Source organism: Cervus canadensis, chromosome 19 (assembly GCF_019320065.1).
Source record: "Cervus canadensis isolate Bull #8, Minnesota chromosome 19, ASM1932006v1, whole genome shotgun sequence".
NCBI lineage: Eukaryota > Metazoa > Chordata > Mammalia > Artiodactyla > Cervidae > Cervus > Cervus canadensis.
In genome coordinates this window covers 27,303,873-27,320,081 of record NC_057404.1, presented here as the reverse complement: position 1 = coordinate 27,320,081, position 16,209 = coordinate 27,303,873, and the positions used below count along the sequence as shown (strand labels likewise).

General features: G+C 43.8%; 1 protein-coding gene across 3 annotated transcripts in view; it reads right to left on the bottom strand.

Annotated features, from left to right (window-relative positions):
• Nucleotides 1-16,209, bottom strand: part of FAM184B (family with sequence similarity 184 member B) — a 118,422-nt gene that overhangs the window by 49,953 nt on the left and 52,260 nt on the right. For all 3 annotated transcript variants that reach the window (XM_043438286.1, XM_043438285.1, XM_043438284.1), the window contains exons 2-5: nt 7,876-8,631; nt 6,773-6,908; nt 5,357-5,496; nt 4,575-4,781 (exon numbers count right to left, since the gene is read on the bottom strand). In XM_043438286.1, coding sequence (XP_043294221.1) covers nt 4,575-4,781; nt 5,357-5,496; nt 6,773-6,908; nt 7,876-8,631 — 1,239 coding nt within the window. The remainder of the gene's footprint in view (nt 1-4,574; nt 4,782-5,356; nt 5,497-6,772; nt 6,909-7,875; nt 8,632-16,209) is intronic.

Sequence of the window (16,209 nt, the reverse complement as noted above, 5' to 3'; positions counted from 1 at the left end):
TCCTCTCTCTTTTTTATAATTTTAATTTTTAATTTTTTAAACCTGTTATATTTTTTCTACATTTATTCCTTTGTTTGCCTCTCCAACTGTTTTTTTCCCCTTGCAGTTAATCTTTAATGTATACAAATCTTCTTCATCTACTTCTATTTAATTTTGCATATCCTTTCTTTCTTTCTTTCTTTCCTTTCCTCTCTATATATTTGTTAGTTTTGTTTTCATTGCTTCATTCCCCACTTGGCACCTTGCTTTAGTTTTGTTTTCCAGCTTGTGTTTTAGTTAAGTTTGCTCTTAACTGGTAAATATTTTATTTCCTTTGTTTGCTGAGTCAATCTATTGTACTTTATTTTTGTTGGACTGTGTTGACTTTGCTCATCAGTGTGTATATATGTGTGTGTGTGTGTGTGTGGTGTGTGTGTGTGTGTATTCCAATATTTTAATTATTATTTGCCTGATTTTGTAACTGCCATTTGTCTGGTGTTGTCTTTGGTTTCTCGTTTTTGGATATTTGTTTTAATCTCACTTAATGCCATAACAAACCACTTGTGGAATCTTTGTTTTCAACCAGAGATCAAGCCCTGAGCCTTTGGAGTGGGAGCACTGACTCCAAGACCCTAGACTACCAGAGAACTAAGTCAGAAAGAGAAAGAGAAATATCGTATTCTAATACATATATATGGATCTAGAAAAATGGTACTGAAAAATTTATTTACAGGGCAGCAATTGAGAAACAAAAATAGAGAATAGACTTATGGACATGGGGAGAGGGGAGGAGAGGGTGAGACGTATGGAAAGAGTAACATGTAAACTTATATTACTATACGTAAAATAGATAGCCAATGGGAATTTGCTGCATGGCTCAGGAAACTCAAACAGGGGCTCTGTGTCAACCTAGAGGTGTAGGAGGGGGAAGGAGATGGGAGGGAGTTTCAAAAGGGAGGAGATATATGTATACCTATGGCTGATTCATGTAGAAGGAGATATCTGGTATGGTTCTAAATATTTGGAAATTAAGTAACCTATTTTTAAATAACAAAGAGTATTTTGGGAGTTGGTAGAAATAAAAAGTTGAAAAAAATTTGAGAAAATCATTCACATTCATATTTATTATTGAAATTAGAAAGCAGAGGCCTAGAATGTTTTGGGTTAACTTATTTAAGATTTGACAATGAGGCTCTTTCCCCAGGCACAGCACTTCTTACACACTGACTTGACTGATGTTTGAGTGCATGTCTTGTTTCTCCTACTAGACAGTGAGCTCTTTGAAGGCATGGATGATTCCTATAACCCTGCATTGCTCAAAACACCAAGTATGCATTCAATGAATGATAAATAAACCATAAAGGGATGCTGGCAGGGTGAAGACCTAAAGGCTGCACTCCAAGACCCAGGGCAATGTTTACTCTTCCTTACTACATAGACAGAGAGCAAAGGTTATGCAGCCATGATTCACATCCAATTCATGTGATATTCAAGTGACTTTATTTCTCAGGTTCTTCATCTGTGAAAGGGGAAAGCCACCCCTGCCTACAGGGCTGAGGTAAGAAATAAATCATGGACTGGAGAGCTGTCATTCCTTTTAGCTGCACAGCATCTGATCCTTCTCGGAATGTTTATGAAATTCTCCATCTGATACATCAGAACCATCCTCCCGCCACAGAACCAGAAAATGTCAGACTTACCTTCCCAGACCCCCTTCCAAAGAGGACTGAGGGCATGTGACCATCAGACACACTCACCCCAGATTTCAAATTGGAAGCCATCGATATGTACAAGCTGGAGTCACTGAAACAAAACGGATCTGGCAACTGCATTTCCCAGGGGCAGCAGGGCCACCCATTCTATAGCAGCTCTGACTGACAGACATTTCCGGGATGATGGAAATATTCTAAGGCTTATGTGTAGAAGTCCTTCAGCACTGTGCTATCCATTCCAGGAGCCATTAGCCACATATGGCAATTAAGCACTTGAAATATGGCTAGCTCACCTGAGGAACTGAATTTAAAATATTATTTAGTTGTGATTAACTTAAATGTAAATAACCACAAGAGGCTGCCAATTAGACAGCACAGTTCTGCAGGCAACATCCAGGGCCCGTTGTTGGTGGTTGTTAGTTGTGTACATGGCATGTCTGGCCTCAGAGGTGGTGGCAGGCGTGTCCTCATCACTTACTGAGTAGCTGCCAAGCCCGGTTCCCTGGTTTTCCAGAAAGCTTCTCATTGCCCTTTACTACATTCCTTTCTTGCCTAAAGCGCCCAGGGTGGGTTTGTGATGCCTGACACCCAGAATCATAAGTGACGCAAATGAGGTGTAGAATGCAGCAGTGTCTAGCTAGCTCAGTAGGGACTCAATAAACCTTTCCACGGTTTTCTAAGAATGTGTGGGCAAATGCTAATTATAGGACATGACTGCTCTGTCTGAAGATTAAGTAATCATATCCTCTAATCCCACGACAGGGAAGGTAGATAGGCCCTTTGGGTCAACTCCAGCCCTTCTCCTGTAGCATCTTTTTCAGGTTAAGGTAGCATTCAGGATACATAACACACTTGTACTCAAGGGCCCAAAGAAACAGTGCCCTCTTAACTCTACAGGGAAAACAGGTATCTATTTTTAGTCTATGAATACCTGATTTGGGGCCTCTTCAAGGTTTTACCTTCCTCTAGTCTACATGGCCTAATTTATGTAATTTATGTCCTCAGTTTGTAGAAATGATCATAATTTAAAAAAAAAAAAAAAACAGGAGGAAATGCAATTTATTTCTACATGATTCATTTCCCAAATGGATCCATGCCCCTGATTAGAGCTGAAATGGAATTTCTACACTCAGAGTCAGGCTTGGCTGACAGGTTACCAGGGCAACCTGTAGCTCCAGAAGAGTAACCGCCCCTCCCACTGACTGTGGCTCAGGATAGAAAGAGGGTTCAGCTACATGAGGGCTGGATTTGTGCAACCAGTTACTGCTCGTCGGGAGGAAAGTGCTTTCAATACAGCTGCTTCCCACCCTGTGCAGGGATGGGAAATCATGGGCTCTGGAGTCAGGCTGTTGGATTTTAATGTGGCTACACCACTCACTGTCTGTGTGAGCAGTTATATAATATCATTGAGCCTCAGTTTTCTCATCTCTGAAATGGCAATACGAACATTCATTTTGTATCCCTGTTGGGAGGATTAAATGTTTTCATAAGAATAAGTGCTTTACAAAGTATGAAAGTGAAGTCGCTCAGTCATGTCCGACTCTTTGCGACCCTGTGGACGGTAGCCTACCAGGCTCCTCCGTCCATAGGATTTTCCAGGCAAGAGTACTGGAGTGGGTTGCTGTTTCCTTCTCCAGGGGATCTTCCCAACCCAGGGATCTAACCCAGGTCTCCCATATAGTAGGCAGATGCTTTACCGTCTGAGCCACCAGGGAAGTTACTTTATAAAGTACAGTGGTCACTAAATAATATTATCACACATGACGTCATCTAATGCACATGGTAACTAATTACAACCACTGTTTATCAAACTTTGAGTACATGTTTATGCACTGAGCTAAAAGTTTATATACAAAACCATATTTAATGCACGTAACAAGCCCCCAAAGTAATTATCTTTATTTTTGGAAAGGTTAAATGACCAGTTCATGGTCATAAAGCCAATCAGAGTCAGGACTTGGACCCAATACTAGTCTTTCATGAGACCGTTTATTTATCCAACACATATTTATTGAGTATCTACTACTTTTCACCACCACACACTGCATTCCTCAGTGATATATGATTCTCTTTCAATGAAAACTCAGAGCTGATAATGCAAGTTCTTAGATTAGAAAGAAGCCTTCTTATAATTAAAGCATCACCTATGCTTACAATAATGCTGATTTACTTCACTCTTTTCCTAAAACATTCAAACACATATGTATTTTCTTTCCTCAGCAAACACGAGGGATGAGGCTTTGCTTTCCTTCTCAGCAGAAAGCACCTCCTTCTGTGGGAATTTGGAGCAGTACTCAGAGGCTGAGAAACTTCTCTCCCACTGCCAACCCACTGATTAATCAATTACCTGCATTCACCTAGTGTCTATTACACCCCGGGCACTATGATCTGCTTTGTTTTTTCACATGAATTCCTTCATGTACTCCTTGCAGCTACTCTGTTAGGTGCTAATATCAACATCTGTTTTATAAATGAGGAACATGGGGCCCACCGAGATTTTCTATGAGGGACCCAACTGTCCACAGCTGGAGGGTGGCAGAGCTGGGATTTGAATCCAGGCAGTCTGCCAGGTCCACGTGTTCACTTCATTTTATTTCTCTCTGCTTTTGCAGAATAGAGGATTTGAATTTCCCTAAGTTAAACACTCTTATGACACAATTCCACCCCATGCTAATGACTCTAGGCCCTACTGTCTCATGGTCTTGGGATGCCCTGTCTCCTCCAGAAGACACTGAACTTCCTTTGGTCAGAGAACTAGCTGAGATCTGTACACAACAGGAGCTCAATAAATGTTTGAGGAAGGAAAAAAGAAACAAACAGGAAAGGAAGGAGGTAGAGGCAAGGAAGAACAAAAGGAACGGTATCTCTGGAATGGAGTCTAACCTTCTGCAGTCTCTTCCTTTCAGCTTCCACTGATGAGCGAACTGACTTGATTTCCACCGTGTGCTTCTTCACCAAGTCTTCTAGGCGCTTCATTAGCTGGTCTTTGAGATGTTTCTTCTCCTCTTCTGTCTGATGTTTGATTTTGCGAAGGTCTTCTTCATATTTTTGCTTCATAAATTCTGTCTCAATGCATGCTTCTTTCTTGGTCTATGAAAAGAAAAAGGGCTTGTAAAACTGCCAGGGTGGAGAGAACAGGAATTCACCATATCTCTTTTGTGCAACTTCTACAGTGTTGATTACTGATTTTAAAGCATGTATCACAAGGTACAGTAAAAGTTATAAGATGACATGCTTGATATTTGTAAGAAACTTCACTTTATCCACCATCGGAAAAGGACTTTTTGGAGTAATGCATCTATTGTCATAGGATCAGGTATTCCAGCCCACACTATAGCGCTTTCTAAAAAAAAAACAAAAACCAAAAAAATGCTTTGTTTTGACTGGGAACATATAGCAGGAATCTTAAGCAAGTTTCCAGTTTCCCAGGAGCTGGTGATAAGGAGTTGGAAGAATGCCGCTACATTCTCAGTCTCCTAGTTTCAAATGACATGCAGCTGGCAGGACACTGGCTAGAACTTCACACCTACACATTCACCCCTGACACTATGGGACCTGTTGCTTCCAAGTAGACCTATCATGGTTCGGGGCTGGCCTCCCTCTGAAGCTTGTTCCAGCAGAGCCCCCCATGACTGCTCCATCCCCAGGGCTGGGTCAGACACTACCTGTGTATCTGTGCCTCCTTTTGTGCAGGGACACTCCTTGGCAAAGTTCTGGTCCTGCTGAGGATGGAGACTGCAGGTTTCCAAATCATTCTCTTTCCCTAGGACTTCATTCTCTGAAACTCTCTCTGTCTTCATGTCATCTGCAAGCACAAGTTCCAACATCATTGGGAATGCCCTTGGCCTGGGCCTTGTGCCTGAGGCCTCTGCAGGTTACCATTCTCTATTCAACTCCCCTATGTAATCCCTGCTCCATGGCCTTCTGGCCTCAAGTATGATCAAGATGGTGATTGTCATCTTTGCCCAAGTAGCATCTTGAGTTCACATAGTTGCCCTGCTCTCCCTTCTTAAACTAGTCATCTTTTACATAGGTTAAAAAATTGAGGATGTTCCTGGACATATGTACATTCAAAGGATTTAAATTTAAAGAGATTTCAAGTATAAGACAAAAATTAAATACAACTAGATTGCTCAGTTTCTTCCCATATTCCCCAAAGTACTCATGCCTTACTTCTGAGACCACCATACCTTCTGGTTCCAACTCACACTTTTCAGCCCAAAGTGATTTCTTCTTTCCCAGACACCTTGTTCCTCTGCTGCCTGGGATGCACTCATGATATGAAAGCATGCTGTGGGCTGTAAAGTAACAATCCCATAATCTCCCTGGAGCCAGAGCCTATGTTTTGTGCCCTTGTTATACATCCTAGTGTCAAGCTGATCACACTATACATATTCAAGAACTTTCTGATGAGGGAGCTCAGTGGAAAGCACTTTTTTGTTGTTGTTCAGTCGCTAAGCCATGTTCAACTCTTTGTGACTCCACGGACTGCAGCACACCAGGCTTCCCTGTCCTCCACTATCTCCCTGAGTTTGCTCAAGTTCATGTCCATTGAGTCAGTGATGTTATCTAACCTTATCTCAAAGAAAGCACTTTGGAGTCAGATAACCTATGTATCTTACTCTATCACCAGCCAGCTGGATGGCCTTAAGCTAGCCACATAACTTTTCTCTGGTTCATTTCTTCATCTGTGACATGGGATACTGACAATACCTAACTCAGAGAATTATTGGGAACATCCAATAACATCACTGTGTGAAAGATGTTAGAGTATAAAGTGTTGTCTAAGTCTAGGGAAAAGCCAGAACTGAGAAGTTCAGGCACTATGGTAGACTGGATGGAGAACTATCTGGGAGCCAGAGATCCTTCTGCATCATGCCTTCTGCATCATGCCTGACCTGTGGCAGCTCTGGGTATTGGCTTGCTTGTGTCTTGCATGATGGGACTCACCACCAGGCAGGTCAGATCAAAGAGCCCTGCCCTCCATTCTGCTCCCTTAACAGTCTCAAAGCTGCAAGCAGCGCCAAGCCAACCTGGTGGCCAACCTTTGCTCTGTAAGGAAATCAACTGGGGCATCTCACCGGTTTTCTGTGTCACATGACACTCCTGCAACATCAGCTTATCTTTGGCAATGGCCAGCTTCTCCCCAAGTGTTTTTGCCGTGCTTTTCAACTCTGAATTCTCCTGCCGAGCTTCCTTGAGCTGCACATCCAGGTCCTAAACAGAGAGACAGGGTGTCATTTCTCGGTTCTGTGCAGACACAGCCTATGTACATCAGCTCTGAAAAGTGGGTAAACGCACAGCATGTGCCATTAATCTCTGGAATTCAATCGCTCAGTGTTCATCAAATCCTGATTCATCCTCTGATTGGCTATGTGACCTTTGGCAAATTATTTAATCTTTCTGTGTTGTGCTAAGTTGCTTCAGTCATGTCCGACTCTTTGTGACGCTGTAGATTGTAGCCCGCCAGACTCTTCTGTCTTTGGGATTCTCTAGGCAAGAATACTGGGGCGGGTTGCCATGCTCTCCTCCAGGGGATCTTCTGGACCCAGGGATTGAACTCCTGTCTCTTATATCTGCTACATTAGCAGGTGGGTTCTTTACCACTAGTGCCACCTGGGAAACCTCAACCTTTCTGTAGTGAGGAGTAAATGAGATAAACTGGGACAGAAAACAATGCTCAGGAAGTATGAAAGATACTAGCTGGTGTTACTTTTAGAGACGGGGCTCTGTGAGACTGTGGGCCTCACATAACTAACTTGTCACTGGTCTAGTTTTCCACAAATATAAAGCCTCAAGGACGTTAGGACAGGCAAGTTGTTAGGGAGTGAGCAGGCGCTTTAGAACTAGGCTGAACTGAGTTCAAACACTTTTCAGCTGTGTGCCTAGCTAGCCCCTCCTTAAGCTTCTCAATTTCAGTTTTATCTTCTTATCTGTAAATTGTAAGTCTCTCAGCTCTCAAAGGACAGGGATCAAGTCCAGCTTACCATGTGTCTCCTGAACACAGCCCTGGCCTGGCACATAGTAGGTGTTCAATAAATATTTCCTTAATGAACGTGGTTGAACTCAATGAAGGTAATGATGCTCCCTTTGGCAGAAGTCACAGCGCCTGATGCGTGGTAGGTGTTCATACTACCGGCCATGGTTACTCACACTTGGGAGGTAGGAAGAGCCCCTGCTTTACCTGAATGCGGTCCTTCAGCTTTTGGGCGTACTTTTTCAGGTCACTAATCTTGCGGCCTCTGTGCTCCAGATCCCCTTCCAGCTTCCGGACCTGGGCCTGGAGGGCTGCCTCCTGGGCCTGGAAGTTCTTCCGGAGGTCGGTCTCCTTCTCCTGCCACTGCCACAGGGCCTCGCTCACAGACTGCTGCATCGCCTGCCGGACCGCCTCGTTCTCCCGCTCGTAGGTGGCCTGCAGCTCCTCGGCCTTCCGTGCATAGTCCTTGCTCAGCTGCTGGTTCTCCGCTCGCAGCCGCTCCACTTCCAGCAGGACCTCCCGCATCTCGGGGCCGCACCCCGGCTCGGCCTTGGGCTCGGGACCCTCCTGGTCGAGCCGGCCCCACCGGGGCGCCTCGTGGCCACTCAGGTGCCGGAGCCTCTTCTCATAGCTGGCCTTGAGCTCCAGCATCTCCTTGGAGAGGGTGAGCACTCGTTCGGCGTGCTCGGCCTCCACCCTCAGCTCCCTCTCCTGGGTCTCCAGCCTGCACGAGGCCGACTGGGCCAGCGCCTCCTGTGTCAGCCGCTTCTGCAGCTCCAGGGCGCTCTCCAGGGCCTGGATGCGCTGCCGCAGGGCCTCCTCCTCGCCCGCGCGGCCCTGCGCCTGCAGGAGCCTGGCCTCGGTCTCCGCCACCGCCTGCTGCAGTTCCTCCTGGTGGGCCTCGCGCAGCGCCTCCATGCCCGCCTCGGTCTCGTCCTGGCGGGTGTTCAGGGCGTAGATCACCTGCGGGAAAAGTCACAGAGCTGGGTTAGCCCGAGGGATGTGGGTGTGGGTGTGTGTGAAGGGCCACAGTGACCAGAGAGGGCCTTGACCCTGGCAGTCACTCAAGCTGATCCCCACGAGCTTCACCTGAGAACAGGATTTGACTGGAAGTGATTTATTAGAAATTGCCCCCTGGATAAACCAATAAGGAGTTCCCTAGGTGCCTCTGGGAAGTGCCACGGGAATCAAGCAAAGGGTCTGAAACACTTTGGGACACAGAAAGCACCCCTGAAAACCAAACCAAAACAAAATACAACAAAACACTAGAAAACAGAATTCAGCAATGTATAAAAAGGATTATATACCATGACCAAGTGGGATTTATCCCAGAAGTGCAAAATTGATTTAACTTCTCAAAATCAGTTAATGTGAGATACCATGTGAATAGCATAAAGGGTAAAACCCATAAGATTGTCTCAACAGACAGAAGAAAACCATTTGACAAAATCCAATACCTCCTCTTGACAAAAACACTGACCAAACAAGAAAGAGAAGGCAACTCCCTCAACCCAATAAAGGCCATCTGTGAAAAACCCACAGCTAACATCATACTCCCTGGTGAAAAACTGTTCTCTGTAACTTCAGAAACAAGACAGAGACAGGGCTAGGTGCTGGATACACATTTAGGATCTCAGAAAACCCTCATGGCAACCCTGAAAAGTTTGTATCTTTGTCCCCATTCTAAGAATGAACCACTGAGGTTCAGAGAAATTAAGCAACTTTTGCAACGTCACAAGGGATAAGAAGATTTGACTAACTCGTGATCACAGTACCGTACTGCACTGCATCTCACTATTCTACTTAAGCTTTCATTCATTCACGCATTTACCCAATATCTCAGATGTGCCATGTTCTGTGCTGAGTACTCGAAATACGTGTTGATGAACAAGGCAACTGAAGCTGTGATCTCAAAAATATAATTCAGTGGGAGAGTCAGATAAGATTATGGTTGGTTTTAGTGCACTAAGTGCTATGAAAGTGATCAGCACCAGTCACTAGGGAAGCACAGAGGAATGGTGTAGTCAAAGACTTCCCAGAAAAAGGGAACTTTGCCTCCTTATCCTTGGGGTTGACCAGTTCCCGTTAACATGTCAAGCTCTGTATAGGCATGAACAATTGAGTTCTTCATGTTGTCTCAGAGCATTTGGTATGAAGTTGAGCATGGGGTAGGTTCATAATAAGTATCTATTATGGTACTGTTGCTGGTCATCAAAGATTCATGCTTGCTTTCCACAGAGTTGATGCAGAGAAACAGCCACCAAGCCAAGATCCATTTCCTAGTCCCCGTGCATCTATATGGGACCACATGACTAGTGATTACAAGTGGAATGTGGCCTGAGGTGGATGGATGTCATCTCAGGTCCAATGTTGGGGTTAAGGTTAAGAGGAGGGTTAAGCAGAAGGCATGTCCTTTCCACAGTCTCTTTTTCTATCTGCCAACTTAATGTGGAGTGCAAGATGGAAAGTGCCTGGGTCCTCGGTGACTGAGCAGAAGGCCACTGGCTCACCAGGAGCACTGGTCTTGATTTCTGCACTAACAAGAAATAAACTACTGTGTTGAGCCTCTAGAGTCTTGACATTTATTTGTTACAACAGCTATGATCACTGTGGGAGAACTCACAGGACTCAGCATATAGTCATACTTATGGCTATGATTAATTATAGAGAAAGGATACAAAGCAAAATCAGCAAGTAGAAAACAAGCTTGGCAGTGGTGGGGGTGGTGGGGAGTCTGGAGAAAAACAAGATGAAAGCTTGTAAGAATCCCCCCCCAAATGGAGTCACACAGGATTTCCCTGGCAAGGAGTTGTGACAACACATGTGAAATACCGCCTGCCAAGAAGCTTACTGAAGACTTAGCAAGGTTTTTATTCAGGGCGAGTCAGGTAGACAGGCTTCTCTGGTAGCTCAACCGGTAAAGAATCCACCTTCAATGCAGGAGACCCCAGTTTGATTCCTGGGTGGGGAAGATCCACTGGAGAAGGGATAGGCTACCCACTCCAGTATTCTTGGACTTCCCTGGTGGCTCAGATGGTGAAGAATCTGCCTGCAATGCAGGAGACATGGGTTCGATCCCTGGGTTAGGGAGATCCCCTGGAAGAGGGCATGACAACCCACTCCAGTATTTTTGCCTGAAGAACCCCCATGGACAGAGGAGACTGGCGGGCTACAATCCATGGGGTCACAGAGCTGGACACAGCTGAGCGACCAAGCACAGCACAGTCAGGTAGACAACATCTCCTGGGCATCACCAAAATTCCAGACTCCCAGAAGGAAAGTAAGTGCTCACATACTTTATATTGTTTGCAGAAGTTAAGGCCTGCTGAGATATTCTTATTGATGTCAGTGGTGGAAACCCTCTGGAAATCCAAGTTCCCAGATGGCAGCCAAGAACAACTTTGCAAACAGGCCAGCTAAGGAGCAGTCTCAGATGCGCTATGTTAACTTTTCTGCACACCTAACACGCCAACTGATTTTAAAAAAAAGACTGATTTTTCTCTTCAATGGAGTCAAGCTGTGCCAGGTCAAATCTTAACATAAATGGGGTTTTCTCATGTGAAGAACAAAGCATCCTTGAAAAGGTTATTCCATGAAATTTGGCATTGTGACTACACTGAGGAATGGGAATCCAAAGAGAGACTTGCAGAAGCAGATGCCCTGAATGGCAACACACATGAAACAGACAAGCACAACAAGTAAAAGACTAGGCTGTGGAGTCTATGCTGCCTGAATGTAGTCCTATTTGCCATTGTGTGGATGCCATACAATGTATGGATCCAGAAGCTGTCTGCTCTCTGTGTGAGCTTGGGTATGCTATATAATCTCGCTGGCTTCCGTTTCCTCATTTGTACAATGGGGAGAATGAAGTTCCTGCTTTATGAGTTTCAGTCAGTCAGTCAGCCATTCAGCCACTCAGTCATGTCTGACTTTTTGTGACACCATGGACTGTAGCCCGCCAAGCTCCTCTGTTCATGGACTTTCCCAGGCAAGAATACTGGAGTGGGCTGCTATGTCCTGCTCTAGGGGATCTTCCCGACCCATGGATCAAACCCGTGTCTCCTGCATCTCCTGCATTGGCAGGCCGGTTCATTACCAGTGCACCACCTGGGAAACCCCTTAATGAGGTTACTGAAGGATTAAATGAGGCAGTTCTACCCTGCACATTGCATAGTGCCTGGCTCACAACAAGAACCTGTGGGACCTGGCTATTCCTATTAGGGTTGCCCACAGGACACTTTGAGCCTGATGGAGATCCCTGTGGCAATGGCACTTCTCTTAAGGAAGGCAGTAGAGTAGAACTGGTGGAGTAGGGGTCCTCTGGAGTGAAACAGACCTAGATTTAACTACCTAGGAGCAGAGATTACTGGTGGATCCTGTGTCTGTTTTTCTCCTTCGTCCTTAGAAATAGAACCCTTACCTTTCCTTTGGGCACACTGCCACATTTCTTAGCCTCCCTTCTAACTCAGAGCAGCTAAGGGACCAAGCTTTGCCCAGTTGAATATAAGCAGAGGTGTCATTATTTCTTCTGGGGTGAACCTCCTATTATCAAGCGGACATTTTGGATGCTGAAGGGGACACCACCGGCTAAGGATGGCAAGACAATAAGAGGAGCCAGGGTCTCTACACAGTGGAAAGCCATGCCAGCCCTGCAGTGATTCCACACAGATTGCACTGGATTTTCTGTCGTTCGCAAACTAATTCTATTTGGTAGACATATTTCTCAACTCTTTTTAAAATTGCTTATGTTATTTCACTTCTTGACCCCTCAGTTTCTTACCTGAAAGACAGAGACAACCCGGACCCAGTTTTGTTTTTTTTTTTTGAGGATCAAGTAGTATTACATCTAAATATGAGTTGGCACAAAATCGGTACTTATTAAGTGTTTTTTTTCTCTTCTTTTTTTTCATACTATGTCCTCAAAAAGAAACATCCCTTGTTTTCGGAAACATAATCTGGTCCACCCTCCCACCCCACCCCACTGTCAACATCTGAAAGTGTTGAGTAGATTTTGAATATACCCACCCTTCTGCTCCTGGTGCCTCACAGGCCACTTGACAACACTTTCTCTGCCACCTACTCGCTTTCTTTCACTCACCACCTTCTTACTCAACTGAAACTTCAAGTGGCTGGCCCAAGTTTCATTTGTGAATCCTTCTCAGGAGGAAGTCAACTTCAGAAGCCATCAAGGGACATGAATAATTCAGCAGTCAAGAGCAATATTGAGCAAGTTGCAAAGTCTTCCCAAGGATTTTAGAAATCCACTGCTAATGGTTTGATTTCAGAGACAATGTCTGCAGTGGACCTGTTAAGGTCTTAAAGGTTGAAAATTCCATGGACAGAGGAGCCTGGTGGGTTACAGTTCATGGGGTCACAAAGAGTCTTGACATAACTGAGTGACTGAGCCCGCACGCGCTGTAGGTTTAATAAAGCTATAATTAATGAATTCTGAGCATCAGATCCTAAGGAGAGTTTCCATTGAGTCTGGCAGCAGGAGTCAGAAGTGAAATGGAAAAGGAAAACAGGAAATAATACTTATCTAGTGCTCCCAGAATATAACCTTCTCTGGGTCAGTTAATAGATACATTATTTGTCAATAAATTTAACAGTTTTACAAAGTAGACATTCTCATACTTCTTATTTTTCAGATGAGGAAACTGACATTGGATGGGGTTAATTTAACATCTAGCGGTTATAAAGCATGGTGCTTAAAAGGAGGCTTTGGATTCTGCTGGGCCTGTAGCTCTACCTCTCTCTAACTCTGTGACCTTGAGGGCATTATTGAACTTCTCTGATTCTCTGTCACTTCATCTAGCACAGGGGAGAGAAATGCCTATTTCATAGATTTATTTGGAGATTAAAATGACACACCGAACCTAATACCCTTAGCCGCATTCCTAGCACAAAGTAAACATCAAGAAATTCTGTCATTATTTTTACTATTATTGCGAAGTGTACTCGCTCAGTCATGTCTGACTCTTTGCAACCCCATAAACTGTAGCCTGCCAAGTGCCTCTGTCCTTGAAATTCTCTAGGCAAGACTACTGGAGTGGATTGTCATTCCCCTCTCCAGAGGATCTTCCCAACCCAGGGATCAAACCCAGGTCTCCTACACTGCAGGCAGATTCTTTACTGTCTGAGCCACTGGGGAAGCCCATTATTATTGCCAAGACAATGCTAAAAATAAATAATAAAATAAAATAATGCTTAAAAATGCAGATGTTAGGATTGAAACCCAAATCCTTTTGGATCCCCAAATTAAAAGAAACAGAACAATAAGCTTGTTTAGAAGAAAACTGGTGATATTCTTTCATTAAGTATTTTTACAGCATTTACAACATGCTCAGCATGGTGCTTCTCATCTGATTGGCAAGTTCTTCCTCGTCTCCCACCCTTCAAATAAAAGGGCCCTAGAGCTTAGGCCTCAGACTTTCTCTTCTCTACAAACATTTTCTTGAGATCTCATTCAATCTCATGATTTTATTTACGCTCTTTTGGTTAGTGACTGTCAAATTTATATGTTTAGGCTGGACCTGTCACCTCAATGTCAGATTCATGTCCTGTTGCTTATCAATATCCCTATTATCTAATATGTACCTCAGATTTAATTCTGGAGATTTTTCCTTCAAAACCTGCTCTTTGTACATTATTACCCATCTTGCTCATCTTACTCATCTGGCAACCCCCTTCTTTCAGTTGCTTAGGTCAAACTTTGGAGTCTATTAATAAACACATGAAAGGAAGCTGAACATTACTAATTATTTGGAAAGTACAAATCAAAACTGCAATGAAATACCACTTCATGCCCATTAGGATGATCATCATCAAAAAACAAAAAAATAAGTGATGAGGATGTGGAAAAATTGCAACTGTATTGCTAGTGGGAACATAAAACGGTGCAACTGCTATGGAAAATGGTGTGGTGGTTCCTCAAAAAAATTAAACACAGAATTACCATGTGATCCAGCTATTCCATTTTGGAATTTCAATTTCAAAATAATTGAAAACAGAAACTTGAATAGGTACTTGTACACCCACGTTCACAGCATTATTAACACTAGCCAAAAGGCAGAAACAACCCAAGTGTCCATTGATAGGTAAATGGATAAACAAAATGTGATATATACCTGCAATGATATATTGGGGCTTCCCTGGTGGCTCAGAGGTTAAAGCGTCAATCAATTAGCTTTAAAAAGAAAAAAATTCTGACACATGCAACCACACGGATGAACCTTGAAGACATTAAGCTAAGTGAAATAAGCCAGACACAAATGGACAAATATGGTATATGATTCCAATTATAGGAGGTACCTAGAGTAGTAAAATTCACAGAGATAGAAAGTAGAATGCTGTTTGCCAGGGGCTGCAAGAAGGGGGTACTAGGGAGCTAGTGTTTAATGAGTACAGAGTTTTCATTTGGGAAGATAAAAAAGTTCTCAAGACAGGTGGTGGTGATGGCTGCACAATAATGTGAATGTATTTAACATCACTGAACTTTACACTTAAAAATGGTAAATTCTATGTTATTTATATTTTACCAGAATAAAAAAAAGTTTACATCTATCTGTGTCTCAAATATGTCCCTAATGTTCCAAATCAATTCCAACATCTAATCCTGAATCTTGCTATTTCTCACCATCCCATCCTACCGAGTCAGGAATACTTCTCACTTGAACCATTACAGTGACCTCGACCCTTGTGTCTGCTTTACCATCTAAGGTCTGTTAAAAGTCAGTCAAATCATGTCTCCCCACTGCTCCAAACCTTTTGATGATTAACCACACAGGACAAGTCAGAGCCTTACAACAGCCAAAAGGAAGGTTACATGTTCTGGCTTCTCATGACCTTTCTGAGCTCACGTCATCCTCTTCTCTTTCTCACTCCTTTCACTGCAACCACATGGACATCCTTGCCCTGCCTCAATCATGCAACCACACTCACTCACTGCATCTCTGTGGATATTGTTGCTTTTTCTGGGACAACCATGCTCCTTCAGGTTTCTGCTCATTTGCCACATCATCAGTGAGACCTGACTTGATTACTCCCCAAATTGATGCTCTCCCCATACCTCATCCTACTTTATTTTTCTTCATGTCACCTTTATCTGACATATCATATATTTTACATGTTTTAAAAAATTTTCTTATTGGTCTTCCTCTGGAGAATATGTGTTAGGTGCAGGTATGTTCTTTTGTCTGTTGTGTCCACTACTAGATCCCAGAATAGTGCCTGACTGTGGAAAGGCCTTTGTAACTATTTGTTGAATGAATAAAATATTTCTTTATCCTAGCACAGAGGTATCAGATGCAGAGGATTCTTGAGTTGGATTTGAAAATATGAGCAAGTATCAGCCAAGTGAAGAGAAAGAGGAAGAACATACAGGTGGGGGGAGTGTCAGGACCCCCACAAAGACATGAAACAGGGGTACTGGGAGGAGGTGCACAATGGGAGTCCTCCTGGCCAGAGCCTGGTGAGGGACACTGGCAGGAAAGAGGGAACACCATGACCCAGTGCTAGACAGGTGGGCAGAGGTCAGACACT